The 16219-nt window shown below is 40.9% G+C and overlaps 1 protein-coding gene across 1 annotated transcript in view; it reads right to left on the bottom strand.

Moving 5' to 3' along the window:
• The window catches only part of COL4A3 (collagen type IV alpha 3 chain), a 108055-nt gene that overhangs the window by 18702 nt on the left and 73134 nt on the right, over positions 1-16219 (bottom strand). The window contains exons 29-39 of the mRNA XM_074963896.1: positions 15582-15679; positions 13783-13924; positions 13519-13632; positions 11834-12001; positions 10298-10387; positions 8588-8722; positions 7422-7520; positions 5680-5769; positions 2103-2242; positions 476-602; positions 110-190 (exon numbers count right to left, since the gene is read on the bottom strand). Of these exons, the coding sequence (XP_074819997.1) occupies positions 110-190; positions 476-602; positions 2103-2242; positions 5680-5769; positions 7422-7520; positions 8588-8722; positions 10298-10387; positions 11834-12001; positions 13519-13632; positions 13783-13924; positions 15582-15679 (1284 nt within the window). The remainder of the gene's footprint in view (positions 1-109; positions 191-475; positions 603-2102; positions 2243-5679; positions 5770-7421; positions 7521-8587; positions 8723-10297; positions 10388-11833; positions 12002-13518; positions 13633-13782; positions 13925-15581; positions 15680-16219) is intronic.

A 16219-nucleotide genomic window follows, 5' to 3' on the forward strand; every position in this document is an offset into this window, starting at 1 on the left:
CCCCTCTGATAGCTGAGATTTTCAATTTCTTCTATCTCATGTCAACAGAGGAAACAAACAAGAATGCAGAGAGCTGGGAAAGAAATGAGAGAGAGGATAAAAATCCAACCTGGAGGGCCTTCAGTGCCTCTCGGTCCTGCCACCCCCTTGCACCCTTTAGTGCCAGTATCTCCAGCACATTCAGATGGCCCTGTAAATGGGGGGGAGAGTTTGGAAGAAAAAGAAGAAAAAGCTGCATCACCCTGAATTCAGATCTATACTGGATCCAGAGTTAATGGCTTGCTAGATCTACTATGATTTTACTTTGACCAGATTCTCAGCTGATGTAAACTAGCAAAGCTCCCTTAATTTCAGTGGTGCTTTGCCAACTCCCATTAGTTGAGGAACTGGCCTAGTTATTTCCGTTGGAGGATTTGGAGATTCCCTTTTGCTAAAAGCATGTAAAATCTCACCATTTTCCAAAACCAAAGCTCACCTGGAGCTCCTGGTTTTCCACAATCCCCCCTGTTTCCAGCTAGTCCAGGTTCTCCTACAAGTCCTGGCTGACCTGGTGATCCTCTTTCCCCTTTTCTTCCCATTTCTCCCGGGGGACCTGGATCACCCTAAGAAGCAGCAGCCAAATACATTTTGGATAAGATTTTAATTAAGTTAAAATGCATATTGAATTAGTAGCATTCTAAAAAAAAATCACATGTATTAATGCTGATGTGAATATAATCATGGCTATTTGTTGTGAGATAATCTGCAGACAGAAAATGTCAAAATAGGCATATGACATGTTGCTTCTAAAATTTTATAATGCACCACTGATGGTTTCAAAGAGAGATCTTAGTTTCTGAAACACATGTCCAATATATTTTAAATATCTCACAAAGCAGTTCCCTGAATCTCTGGCCTCTATTTTCTCCACACACTCAGTATCACCAACACCACATACACTTTATTGGCTTTTACACTAGCTGGTTTAACAGCTCCTGAATATAAAATGGTCACCCTCTGGGGGCCTGGGAATTAATTTCTCCATAATATATAGTTGTACACAAATGTCCACATGAAGTTTTTTTTTTTAATTTCCACCTTCCTATGAATTATCTGGTTTAGGCCACTGTCAAAAACAAAAAGAAAAAAGGAGGACTTGTGGCAACTTAGAGACTAACAAATTTATTGAGCATAAGCTTTCGTGAGTTACAGCTCACTTCATCGGATGCTTATGCTCAAATAAATTGGTTAGTCTCTAAGGTGCCACAAGTACTCCTTTTCTTTTTGCGAATACAGACCAACACGGCTGCTACTCTGAAACCTGTCAAAAACAAGGCTCTGAAGTAGATGGATAATTGGTCCGACCCAATATAATTAGTATGTTCCTACATATAGGTCCAAGATAATAAGTAATGGTGCCTAGATAGAACAGGCATGGGCATGGTATAAAAATCGAGACACATAGATTGGATGGAATGCCTAAGGTGTAATACAACATACTGCATAAGATAATTTGAAATGTGTGGATCAGCTTGTAAGTAAAATAGATTACAATTAATTTGTATTTGAAAATGTGGGTTTTAGCTGCTCACGGACCTGAATATGTGACACTGAATTACAGTCACATGGCCTAACTTTTCTAGAGAAAGTTGAACTGTTTTAAAAAGTAACAATTCATGTTTCATCTTGACATTACTACTCTGTCAAAAACTGATAAGACAATTTTAAAGTTGTCTTATTTTCTTTACATGGGATAAATGGATTTCTGAACCACTTGATAATCGTCAGCAAATATTTGTCAGCACCAGTTCTTATTCTTAAAAGGATCAGTCTTCATAAATAAAAATATGAAAATTATTCCAAGAGGTTCCATCTTTACAAATATGAAACTCCTGGACACAGGGGAACAAAAAAACAACTCACTGATTTCTCCTAAAATGATGACAGGATAGGATTTCAATATTTCTCATCAACAGCAGATTATTTCCCTACAGCGCTGAATGGGTTAGCTTGCGCCATAAAAATTTTCTGCCCTTGCTTATACTTCACATTATTTCATCCGCATTCAAAGGTGCTGCCTATTGTGTCATTACCATAGCTTATCCATTGTCTTCTTGCTGTACCTTTGGTCCTGGTTTTCCTGGAGGCCCAGATGCTGAACTAGCTGGTTCTCCTTTATCACCTGAAAAACCAAGAAGGCCTGGAGGGCCTTGTGCACCAGATGGTCCTGGTAAACCTCGAGATCCTCTCTCCCCTTTAGAACCTGGAGTGATGCAAATATAGGTATCACTCTCAAAAGCATCACCTTAACATATCATACTAGATATTTCCTATGCTTTATGGCCTATTAAAGTAAAACAGATAACTGACAGTACACTTTTCTTTTAATATGTATGTAAGAAAATAATGGTTGCAATTAAAAGTAGTAAGGGAAAACAGCAGAGTTGAGATAGTATAGATTATGAGTTACAGAAGGTACATTTTTCAGAGTAACAGCCGTGTTAGTCTGTATTCGCAAAAAGAAAAGGAGTACTTGTGGCACCTTAGAGACTAACCAATTTATTTGAGCATAAGCTTTCGTGAGCTACAGCTCACTTCATCGGATGCATACTGTGGAAAGTGTAGAAGATCTTTTTATATACACAAAAAGCATGAAAAAATACCTCCTCCCACTCCACTCTCCTGCTGGTAATAGCTTATCTAAAGTGACCACTCTCCTTACAATGTGTATGGGAGTGGCTAAGTCATTATGCAAGGTAACCTATTTCCCCTTGTTTTTTCCTACCCTCCCCCCCCCAGACGTTCCTGTTAAACCCTGGATTTGTGCTGGAAATGGCCCACCTTGATTATCATACACATTGTAAGGAGAGTGATCACTTTAGATAAGCTATTACCAGCAGGAGAGTGGGGTGGGAGGAGGTATTTTTTCATGCTTTGTGTGTATATAAAAAGATCTTCTACACTTTCCACAGAAGGTACATTGCACTTATTAGCTGCTATCACAAGCAATCTTAACAACTTCTGTCTTTGTTTAACTTCAGCAAATCAAGACATTTTCCTAATATTTTAATAATAGTTTTGGGAAAATATCCCTGAAATAACTCTTGGATCAATTTTCCAGCATCAGACCTGAAGTCTTTGGGATAATCCCAGAAGAGTTTTCCTATGTCATGGCATCCCTCCAGCATTTTCCTGTGAATTTTGTGTCAATCATGTTTTGCAAGATTGGTGTGATGCCCTATATTTTTTTAATGGGTTTGAATTCTTTGGATGCTAGTTTGTGCCCACTATTAATTGGAGTTGCAGAAATTATAGCAGTTAGACACAACATTAACAACAACAAGGACAATCAGATAGTCAAATTGCTAAATTGTATTATTTATACCTCCAGTTAATTGCAGGCACACCATTTGAGGCTAAAATGAGGTCTGCTTAAAAAAAAAAATAGTGCATAGAGTAATAAATTTAGCCCAAAGTGTAAAACAAAATTTCTTCTGTAATCTTATATAAATCGGCATAATATCACATAGTGTCAGGTGACAAAAATACAAAATGATATGAAGAGACCATAAGGACAAGAACAATTAAATTTGAACTTTCAGCCTCACCTTTTGGAATACAGTAACTTCTCACTTAAAGTTGTCCCGGTTAACATTGTTTTGTTGTTATATTGCTGATCAGAGAACATGCTCGTTTAAAGTTGTGCAATGTTCCCTTATAACGTTTGGCAGCCGCTTGCTTTGTCCACTGTTTGCGGAAAGAGCAGCCCGTTGCAGCTGGCAGGTGCGGGCTTGGAACCAGGGTGGACTGGCAGCCCCCCATCAGCTCCCCGCTCCCCTAAGTTCCCTGTGCAGCAGCCACCCAGCAGGCTATCAATTGCTGGGCAATTCAGCTGTCCCTCCCCCGACTGCCATATGCTGCTCTTGCCCTCTGCCTTGGAGTTGCTCCCAGTAGCCTCTTGCTTGCTGTGCGCGGGGGTCAGGAAGAGGGGTGCTAATATCAGGGTATTCCCCCCCGCTCTTGCCCCCCACTCCTTTACCCCATCGCCACAGAGCGGGGGTGGGGTAGGGGACACGACAGGACTCAGGACGGAAGGAGCTTGCGGGCAGCAGCTGCTGTCTCAACTTGCTGATTTACTTTAAAAGGCAGTGTACTTAGAATGGGGTCAGCGTACTTAAAGGGGCAATGCTCTTCTCTCTCTCACACACACACACGGTGTGTGTCTGTCTCTCTGCCATGCTGTCCCCCCTCCCTCCATTCGTGCTGCCTTGCAGAGTGTGAGGCTACATTAACAATGTGTTACCCTTGAGGGCTGAGCCAAGTGCTAGTTCATCATTTAGCAGTAAGGCATTCCCTGGGCAATATCCCACCCTCTGAGTTCACCACCTCAACCAACCTTCACAATCATTTTATTTATAGATAGATAGATAGATAGATAGATAGAGAGAGAGAGAGAGAGAGAGAGTGTGTGTGTGTATTTTGTCTGGCGAAAAAAATTTCCCTGGAACCTAACCCCCCCTATTTACATGACTTCTTATGGAGAAATTGTATTCGTTTAACATCGTTTCGCTTAAAGTAGCATTTTTCAGGAACATAACTACAATGTTAAGCGAGGAGTTACTGTATCCTGATTTCTGAGAGCTTATTTCTCAACTTGACCATTGCATTTTGCATTTAATTAATTAATTGTAAATTGTGTGTGTGTGTGGCTCCCAAAACCCTCCTGGGTTCTTGAGCATGAGTTCTTTAGCCAGCCTCTTCCTCTTCCACAGCAGCCCAAACACCAGCACTCTGCAGCTAAATCTGAGCTGCTCCTCATCAGTGCTCAGAGTGGACTCTCAAGCGTCTCTCCTCCACTTTATAGGTCTCTGAACACACTTGAGAGAATCATTTTTGCTTTCACTCCAAGCAGGAGTTCCCTCGGAGAGACCCATGAACACGTGGCTGGCATGTGACTATCATAAAATATGATATGTCAAGGTAAGACTACCAGTACTGCTGCTACATATCAGCCCAATTCTAACTGCATTCTCCAGAAACACTGTACCGGTCCTGTATGGCACTTCTAGTCTCCACCCATGCAGAGACATCATGCTTTCCCTCTCATCTCAGAAAAGAAGAGTCAATTGGGGAAAAAAAGGAATAGCAGGAGCCTCATCTGAGCCAGATTGTATTTCTGTTGCTATAACAATATCTAATAGAATCTCGGCACATCTTTCACAACTGACGAAAACAGTAAATGAACGCATAAGAAGAAATTTGCAAAATAACATTATTTAGCTGGATTTGCATCTTGTTTTCAAGTTGATCAATCTCACTTTAATATGTTTACATGTTACCCCAAAATATTAACAGTATCTTCAATCCCCATAAGGAAGTTAACCACAGATGCATAAGAGCAGGTTTTAGTTACTGATTTAGTTAAAACAGCTAAGTTAAGTTAAAATACTATTCAGTAAATTTATTACAAGATTGTATGCTGAGTACATATGTAGCACTAACTTTAGTATAATCATGTTCCATATTTACAGATATAGAGCTCAAACCTTGCTGATTCGACTAGTCCCAATAAGGTTGATAGGTACTGGAGGGGGTAAAAATTACTTGTCTGAATAGGAACTGCAGGATTGTGCCCACAGTAAGTGTACAGCTATTTCTATGTAGTATATGAATTTGTAACAAGATTTTATAAAGAATCACCTGGCATTCCCATATCACCTCTGTCTCCTGGAGGTCCTGGTAATCCTTGTCTTCCAGAAAATCCTGGCAGACCTACAACTCCTTTGGGACCTGTAAGATGACAAAGTATCAACATTGTCTCAACATGTGTGCCTCAGATTTAGGCTGCTTAGTACACTTATCATGAGCACAAAGTATCCATTCCCATGCTCATTGCCATGGCATCTCAGAAGCGTTTAAATCAATTGGTAGTCTAAATATAATTTCTTCCTCTGCCCAGTACAGGTACAGATTTTTAATTATTACTATTATTTTTGGAAGCCCTGGCAAAGAAATGGGTCTTGTATTTCAGCCTGGAGACTATCAGATTTGCAGCAATTCTCAGTTCCTGTGGCTGGCAGTTCCACAGCTGTGATATCCCAAGTCTAGTCCATTGGGGACTTCATAGATATAGATTAAGATTTTGTTTTTGCTTTGGATTTTTCTTCCCTTGTAGGTCTGAGACTGGTGAACTTCTGAGCACATTGTAAGGACCTACACTGTCTATCCACCAAGTGCTTTGCAATAGGATTAGAGAGGATTTGAGGTTTTTTTGTGTGGTTTGTGGAGTTTCTTCATGACCTTTTCTTGTGTCAGTGTGGATACATTTCAGTTTGGTGACTTTTTAATTTAATATAATTTAGAATTGCCACCTATATGCCTAATTTCTCTGATAGACAAAATGCATACATAGGCTGGTTCCGCTGCATATATAGATAAGTGAGGTTTGGTTCTGCTCTACTTGAGACATTAAAAAGAGGGACAGAGCTGGAGCACCAACACTCTTTCTTGCTAGTTATTGCTTTTTCCTGTTACTGGTACTGGCCTCTTCCTGTTGCCTACTTGGTCTGTCAATAATGATATCTAACATGGACTATTTCTCTCCTGGTGTGGGCTATTTGTGTGAGCACAAGCCCAGATATATTTTTACTTACTTAATCAAGTTTTATATGATGATTTCTAAAAAGAAATCCTTTCAAAGACACAGCTAAAAAGAACACATGGTGATGCAGCATGGCATCAAAGTTTTATCCGCATGAGCCTGAAAAGACTGTGCTACTCATACGTAGCACAGCCACAACTGAGTTAATAACTATGTCATCTCAATCCAGGCTCAATAAACCCTTTTCAGTACACCATCCCACAACATCATGTATCGGGAGAGAAGAATTGTAATTAAAATAAGAAACTTCTAAAGTATCTAAAATAGCTTTTCTATCAATCTTAATGCCACAATACTTTTAGCAGTTTCAATTACAATTGAAGTTACAATTGCTTTATGCCACTGGGGAACCAGTGGATTCCGAACTTCTCTTCAATAGTACAAAGCACCCATTTCTAGTGCTGCTGGCTTATGAGATATTTGGATCTTAGACTTGTCATTGGTTCAGGACTTAATATTGCTTGTCCTGTATATCAAACCCATGTAATTTGGTGGAATTCCACATCTGGGAAGAAAGAAGGAAACATTTGGGGAGCAGATTTTTTTTTTAAATTAGCAGCTTTTTGAAGCTGCTCATAGTTTCGGAAAGCTTGAAATAATCACAGTCGAGGCAGGTTAACAGAGAGAGTTTAGGTTAAGTAATCAAAGTTTTAAGGTTATTATAAAATAAATAATAATAATAATATGGTTTTCCACTCCTCTGTGTGGTTACCACCATCTCTACAGTCTGTGTGGTACTGTGAACATGCTGCTTTTAATTTTCATAGCAGATGCTGCATACCTGGCAGACCTGATACTCCTGATGTCCCATCAAGCCCTGCTGATCCTTGTATACCTTTATCTCCTCTTTCTCCTTTCAGACCTGTTCTTCCTGGAAATCCTATAGCAGCAATTGTATGGAATAGCATTAAAACCAGTAGCTCATAATAGCATTAAATCATCTCTTAAAAGCAATGGAAAAGGAAAAATGGAGCCTGAAGTGATTAATTTGGAGTTATCCTCTTACAAGCAAACGCATTACAAAATACAAGGGCCTTCTGTTAAAGTTTCTGGTATTTCTCATATGGAATTAAAAAAGAAAGTATCTGAACATCTAACACACCACAAGCCTGATTATAAAGGTTAAGTGTACGCAACTTGTGTGAAGATATGTGCATGGTGCCTCACCTATGAGAGCAAATACCAGTGTACATCTGCAAATCAGGTATTGGTGGGCACACGTAAGTCTTTGCAAATGCATCCATACCAAAAGTTCATGACTAAACTTCATACACTATCGACATGACAGCATATCACACCTGATGTGACATCACACTGATATTACTTTTTAGGAATATAGATTGTAATAAGTAATTAAAAAGAGAAAGTGAATATTTTTAATATGTGCTGTAAAAAAATAACCCATAAGCCTCCCTCTGCTGTTCAGCAATCAGATGTTTAAAAATGGTACAGAATAATCTGGGCATTCCGGTCAGCTTACTTCATGAGTAAGAGCCGGGGTTCTCAAACTTCAGTGAACCACAATCCCCTTCTGACAATCAAAATTACTACACAACCCGGGGGGGGGGGGGGGGAAATGGGATCAAAGCCTGAGCCCACCAGAGCCCTTCTGCCCTGGGTGGTGGGGCCAAAGCCAAAGCCTAAGCTCCACCGTCTTGGGTGGGGGGTGGCCAAAGCCCGAGCCCCACTGCCCTGGGTGGGGAAGCCAAAGTTCAAGGGCTTCAGCCTCAGGCGGGGAGCCTGTAACGTGAACCCAGCCACACAGGTCTGAAGCCCTCTGGCTCCAACTTTGGCCCTGGGCGCTTCGGCTTGGGCTTTGGCCCTGGGCCCCAGAAAATTTAAGTCAGTCCTGGTGACCCACAAGCTGTGGGTGGCCAGGCTGTTTGAATTGTAATTTGGATTATTTGTCTCTAACTGTTTTCAAATTAAATAGAAAAAAAGATGTACCTGTTGATCCTGGTTCTCCTTTATCCCCAGTATTCCCTGTGGTCTCTGATGGTCCAGGAAATCCTTTATCACCTGGTTCACCTTTTGCTCCTAAGGACCCCTTTCTTCCCTTCAATCCTGGAAGGCCAGGAGAACCTGCAAAGCAATATAAATGAAATATGCGGAGGAAACATGACTAGCAGATAGTAAATGGAAAAGGAACAAAAATATACTACTATTTTCAAGGACAACTGTATGTGACTATGCTAAAGCAGTAGAAGAACCAGCTTCTTAAAAGCAGCAGTCTTCAACAAGACTTCTTTTTTCACCCTCAGCTGAGAAGACAAAGGCAACTTGGTTTCTTCCATTCCCACTATTACAAGGAAATAGCAGGACCCCAGAGGCCTGATCATTCCATCATCTGCACATGTGAAATTCCCATTGGCTTTAATTGGAGTTGCCTGTGCGCAAGTGCTTCGCTAACTAAATGATGTTATTTATATCATCATTTAAGCAAAGAATGGATTCATGGTGAACTGTTTAACGAGACTGCTGAGGTGAAATTAGCATGCCCACACCAGAAATAATCCACACATTGTGTAAATTAAAAAACTCTCATATGAAGAGAGATTGAAAAGATTGGGATTGTTTATTTTAGGAAGGAGATGAATAAAAGGGACTTGATAACAGTATTTTAAAAAGTGGATGGTCTAGAGAAGGTAGGTGAGGAACTTCTGTTCTCCTCATCTAGTAACACAAATACAAGAGGACATTCAATGAAATTGAAAGGTTTCAAATTCAAAACTGATAGAAGGGAATACTTTTCCACCTAATTTATAAGTGGACTGTGGAACTCATTAAGGCCAAGAATTTAGCAAGATTCAAAGATTGGATATTTATCTACATAAGAAGGCATAGGTGCCGACTCCATGGGTGCTCCAACCCTGGAGCACCCATGAAAAAAAAATTAGTGAGTGCTTAGCACCCACCAGCAGCCAGCTCCTTCCCCTCGAGTGCCTCCCACCCAGCGGCACCCTGCCAATCAACTCCTCCCCTTCCAGCTGTTCCACAGCATGCAGGAGGTGCTGGGGGCAGGGGGAGGAGCTGGGACAGGGCACGCTTGGGGGAGGGGGTGGAACTGGGCGGGAAGAGGTGGAGTGGGGGCAGAGCGGGGGTGGGGCCTGGGACAGAGTGGGGGTTGAGCACCTGTGGTGCAAGGAGGAAGCCAGCGCCTGTGTAACAAGGATATTCAGAGTTATAATGGTTAATGCTAAGAAAAAGCATTCTGGAAGGGATAAAAATATCACATTTCAAGTTTTAAGTAATCTCTAACGATTAGGGATAAGGATTAGACCTTCCTGGGGGCAGATTATACCACATTTGCCTAGTCTGGGGTTTCTTGCATCTTCTTCTGAAGCATATGATTCAAGCCAGTGTGGGTGACAAGATCCTGGATTAAACAGACCACATGTCTGATCTACTATGGCAATTCATATGTTCTTAAATAATTAGATAAGGTAAATATTATAGAGACTAACCAATTTATTTGAGCATAAGCTTTCGTGAGCTACAGCTCACTGTTGCATCCGATGAAGTGAGCTGTAGCTCATGAAAGCTTATGCTCAGATAAATTGGTTAGTCTCTAAGGTGCCACAAGTACTCCTTTTCTTTTTGCGAATACAGACTAACACGGCTGTTACTCTGAAACCTGTAAATATTATAGTAACTCACCTCTGTTTCCTGGAATGCCTGGGTATCCAAAGACACCGGGATGTCCAGGAATTCCTAAATTGCCCATTATACCTTGTTCTCCTCTTTGGCCTGGGGAAATGGAGAAATATAAAGCATGTTTCTGAAGTGTTTGATTAGTAAAGTGTTCCCAGAACATTAGTTTTGAAAAATAAATGTTTGTAAATATGTATGTATGTATGTAATTTTGTGGCTAATTACTTGCAGTGATATGTGGTATATAAATGCCTAACTATGTAATCACTTTCTCTTTTATTTTTAATTATTTTCTCATTTACTTAACATTCTTTAGGACCTAGTCTTGCAATCCTTAGTAATGTGAGTAGTCCCTACATGTATAATATCCCCAAATGTTACTCATGTGAGTAAGGATTGCAGCATCTGACCCTTGGCTTTTAACAGACTATATTTAATGAGATTATCTACAGACACACTATATTTCTATAATTAATTGTATGGGTTGTATTTTACAAAAGATATGCATATTATATTGGGCATTGAAAAATGAAGGATTTAGTTTTTGGCTGTAAATAAGGAGCAGTGCACACTTAAGTGCACTTAAGTGACTTCTTCCTTTCTCCTCACAAATTTTAAAACTATTAAGAACATATTCCTTTACAACTATGGGGATGCCCATTCCAAGAAACAGGGGAAACTCTGGCTAACCCTTGGAGAGAGACAATTATGTCTTTATAAATCCATGCATCAGAGTCAGTATTTGAACATGTTAAGTAAACAGACAAATAATGGATTTCCTTTCACTGTACTGAAATTAAGATAAAATAAAGAAGATGGCATTTACAGAAATAAGTTTTATAAGGCAAAGAGGGCCTCTACCACAGCAGAAGTCAGAAAGAAGGACATATATTAGATGAAAAGCTAAACAGATAGGGAGAATTTCTGTAAAACGGAAACTGTTTCTGGTACAAGGGGATGTGCCAGCAGAAAGTTAGGCTTGGCAGCATCAATATTTCAATAATTAGCAGCATACTGAATTTACAGACCGCACAAGAAGTTTTGGATTACTTCCTGGGAAGATGGAGGAACATAGTGAGCAGGAGGAGTCCTGGAACCTCCTTTCGGCCAAGAAGCACTGTATTGGAGCCTCCAGACATTTTGTATCAAGGACTGCTGATCAGTCTGGGCAGAACACACTATCATTTGTTTTCTGTATAAATCACACCACCATCCAGAAGCATAGCTGTCAGAGTATCATAGAATATCAGGGTTGGAAGGGATGTCAGGAGGTCATCTAGTCCAACCCCCTGCTCAAAGCAGGACCCATCCCCAATTTTCACCCCAGATCCCTAAATGGCCCCCTCAAGGATTGAACTCACAACCCTGGGTTTAGCAGGCCAATGCTCAAACCACTGAGCTATCCATCCCTTCTCCCGCCCGCCCCCAATACAGTAGCTCTGACTGTACTGGGAGGAACCATTCTTCTGTTTCTAAGTGGAAGAAAATGATAGCCAAGTTACAACAAAAGGTGGTATAAACATGTATCTGGAAAATCCTTACCTGGTGCACCTGGTATTCCGGGGCTGCCAGGCTCACCCTTGAGACCAGGTGATCCTGCGTCTCCTTGGCGACCTGGCAATCCAGGCAGCCCAAACTCTCCAGGGAATCCTGAGACATCCAAGCCTGGAATACCGGGGTCTCCTTTTGATCCAACTGAACCTCTTTCTCCTAAGAAAACAAATATGTGGCATACAGTAAATATATGTAATTTCCTGTAGTCATGCCTGTGAAACTCGGCTAGCAGGGTGGCTGGCAGAGAGGTGTGGCAAGTGGCTAGCAGGGCAGCTGGCGGAGAGGCGTGGCAAGCAGCCAGCAGGGCGGCTGGCGGAGAGGTATGGCAAGCAGCCAGCAGAGAAGCTGGTGGAGAGGGCCAGAGCAGAGCCCTGCAGAGGCGTGGCAATCAGCAGTTGGGGCGACGAGCGAGTGGCCGAGCAGTGCAGTGTGTAAGGTGCCTCCTTACCCCCCACTGCCTTCCACAGAGAGTGGGAGGTGAACTTTGCAGATGAACTTCTGAACTCTGGGGCCACACTGGCCAAGGACAGCAACTGTGAGTGGGGTACAGAGAAGGGACAGGAACATTAAAGGGTCTTTTGGGTTGCTGGATTAAGACCCTGAGAGGAAAAGGACACTTCCCAACTTACTTGGGGGTGGGTCTTTTGTTCATGGTTTGTGTTTATGAACCCTAGTTGTGGTGTTTTCCCAAATTAATGCTGAGTTAATTCCCTCCTTTCATTAAAAGTTTTCGCAACATTAAGACTGTGCTTACAAGAGGGGATGCATTGCCTCTTAGAGGCGCCCGGGGGTGGTGTGTAATTGTCCCAGGTCACTGGCTGGGGGCTTGAGCCAGTTTTGTGTTGTATTGTTGAAAAGGAACCCCTAGATACTGAACCCGGCCCTTGTTGCTGCTGGCTCCACTTGGCAGAAGGATTACACTAGATCAAAAAAATAATTGCGATTAATCGCAGTTTTAATCGCACTGTTAAACAATAGTAGAATACCAAGTTAAATTTATTATAAATATTTGTGGATGTTTTTCTACATTTTCAAATATATTTATTTCAGTTACAACACAGAATATAAAATGTAGAGTGCTCACTTTATATTATTACTTTTTATTACAAATATTGGCACTGTAAAAAAAGAAACAAAAGAAATAGTATTTTTCAATTCACCTCACACAAGTACTGTAGTACAATATCGTGAAAGTGCAACTTACAAATGTAGATTTTTTTTCCACATTACTGCACTCAAAAACAAAATAATGTAAAACTTTACAGCCTACATGTCCACTCAGTCCTACTTCTTGTTCAACTAATCACTATGACAAACAAGTTTGTTTACATTTACAGGAAATAATGCTACCCACTTTTAATTTACAATGTCACTGGAAACTGAGAAAAGGCGTTTGCATGGCACTGTTGTAGCTGGCATTGCAAGGTATTTACATGCCAGATATGCTAAGCATTCATATGCCCCTTCATGCTTCGACTTGTAGTTGTTAAGGTCTGGCTATGGAGATGATATTGCAGGATTGTGGCCTTTAACTGGTCTAATATTTTCTGCATAGTATTACATCAAATATCCATAAGACCTTTTCATCATCATTTAGGCAACTGTAGGGTAAAAATAAAACCAAACCCCACTCAATCAACTATATATCAGGCAGATCTGGCACGTATTCCTACCTTGTTGGCCTGTTAATCCACATGCACCTGGGAGACCTTGTGGGCCAATAAGACAATCACCAAGCTTCCCTGGAAGTCCCTTTTCTCCGGGAGCTCCGGGACAGCCAGGTTCTCCTAAGAAAGAGAAAATATTAAATTAATTATGACTTGAATTTTTGTAGGTGGACAATAAGCTTGTCCTTTCCCCCATTCTCTTAGAGCCTCGCTCAACAAAATGGGTGTAAGGTAAAGAGTTCCTTGGCTGTTTTTTTGTAATGACAGCACCTCTTGGCCCATCAGCACCGTTACGTCCTGGGAATCCTGGTAGACCTGGAAATCCTCTGTCACCTTTTACCCCTGGAAAGCCATCTTCTCCTGGGGAACCTAATCCACCCTGTTGGCCAGGAATACTTAATCCGGGGTCTCCCTAAAACAGAGGAAAAACATAAATGCAGAATGTATATTACGTTTTGTAAATCTGAAAATATGACTCTCTCTGTCCTGTCAGTAGTTCATGTTTTCTGTCAAATTATTATCTCCACTCCCAGGGGATCTTTCACATTTATGTCAAAGCACTGAAAATACATTTCTCCCCTCCCCACCAAACACCCCTTTACACCTCTTGCTCTTGAAAGCCTGTATGTTTTAGTATTATTCTTCTACATGAGCATTGGACAGGGCTTCCCCACACAGCTGGAAGAATCATTGTTGAACAATACAAGGTAGTCCTTTCCTTGCTGTCTGCCTCTGCAGCTCTCAGATATCCTGCTGCACCTGTACTTCAGACAACTCAAGTATCTGTCAGCTGCTTGAAATCCATTCGAGTTCCACACTTGCTTCACATTACCCAGCATTCATACTGTAGACTAAATATATATTTAAATAATGGGCCACCAAACCAAGCAATCTTATTTAGTATTAGTCCTGCCACTAACAGAGAATGAAAACAAGGTTCAGTACATGGGTCAGAACTCAGATACCATGCCTCAGAAATACCCTGACATATGTTAGGTGAGTCTGTTTTCTTCAAAAAGAAAATTCTATGAAAGAAAAATTCCTGACAGGAAAGTCTGACCTGCTCTTTTTGACAATCTGCCTGAACTGCTTTGGACTGGCTTTCAAAGAAGCAGGTAAATTCAACAATTTTTATTATTATTATTATTACTCTCACTACAGAGCCTACAAGCCCTAGACATGGCCCAGGACCCCACTGTGCTAGATGCTGTACAAACACAAAAGAAAAGGGCAGTCCCTGCCCCAGAGAGTTAAATCACATCCAGAGGAACAGTTTATATGCAATTACTGATTGTGTATTTGGATCACAAAGGCCTTTCCGAAGGCTGTCATAAACCGAAGCCCTATATTACTGTGGCAGGTGGAACCTTGCTGACTAGTTCCATACCTGAACATTTTATGGGCTGTGTGTGTTACCTTTTAATCTTTTACATTCAGTTTAGGTGACTTTTTAAGCAAGCAAACAAATAATCAGAGTCGTCAGCAAAATAGGGCCAAGCAGAAAAGACAGAACGCAATTCTGAAGCAAAGAAATGTGTTTTATTTTAGTAAAAACAAAACCACTTTGGGGGCTTGATGACACAGCAAACAGCAAATCCCTAAACTCACAAATGATGTCAGTAGCTGAGCTCTTTTTTATCTGCATTTTTAATTACAGCTATGGCCTCTGACTTTTTTTTTTTAAAGTCCTGATTCAGGAGAGCACTTAAGCATATGATTGACATTAAGCATGTGCTTAAGTCCCATTTAGTTGAGTGGGATGTAAGCATGTGTTTAATTGCTGTTCCTAAACAGTGATGCTTTCAGGAACTGTGGCCCTGATTACTCAGTGCAGGTGATGGAAAATCCTATTTGTCCCCTAAAAACAACCTCCAGTATAACCTGAAATTTGGGGCTTTTGAAATGTGGATTTCATTTTTATGGTTTGAGCCCCCACCCCCATGTGGATAGTTTGCACAATTAGAAACTAAATCCTGTGCTCCTTAGACCTCTCATTTGCTTAATTTGTTTGGAAACATGCTTGCTGACAAGCAGCCCTGATTAAGCTTGGGTTGTGTTTCTAATCAAACCTTTTCTCCTGGGTATCCAGACTGTCCCGGCAAGCCTGGTTTTCCTGCCTTTCCTGGCAAACCTGGTGATCCTTTAGACCCTCGAAGACCTTTATTTCCTGCAAAGCAAACCAAATAGCAGGTAAAAACACCCTGCTTATCCATCTATTTTGCTGAATGAGCACACAGAGATTTTTACTTTCTTGTTCATGAGGCTCTGACTTTTGTAACTACTAGTGTAAGTTATGTGAATTGCTGTCAGCCTTCTGATTCCAGAGTTGAATTAGCACCCACTATAACCTGTTCACCTTGGTATTCATTCAAACATTGATTGTTGTACTGCCTAGTTTTAGGGCTCATTTAATTAACTCTCTTTTAGTTGCCTTTACAAGTTGATATGATGCGAGGTAGAAAAGGACTAGAGTCATTTTGCCCAATTTCTGTTTGCTCTCATCTAATTTTAAATGGGGCATTTCTATGGTCAATTTCTTGGTTACTCACTACAGAAAGTGGCACAGTTATGATTTCAGTATCAATGTTCTGGATGGGTTTTCTTTAACTCTGAGGGGGGAATGCAAAGGACCAGTTGTCTAATATTTCTGGAATGGTATCTGGAGACATTTTAGAAGTGGGGCTTACATTTGCAAGGAGGACTAAAT

Source organism: Natator depressus, chromosome 9, assembly GCF_965152275.1.
Source record: "Natator depressus isolate rNatDep1 chromosome 9, rNatDep2.hap1, whole genome shotgun sequence".
NCBI lineage: Eukaryota > Metazoa > Chordata > Testudines > Cheloniidae > Natator > Natator depressus.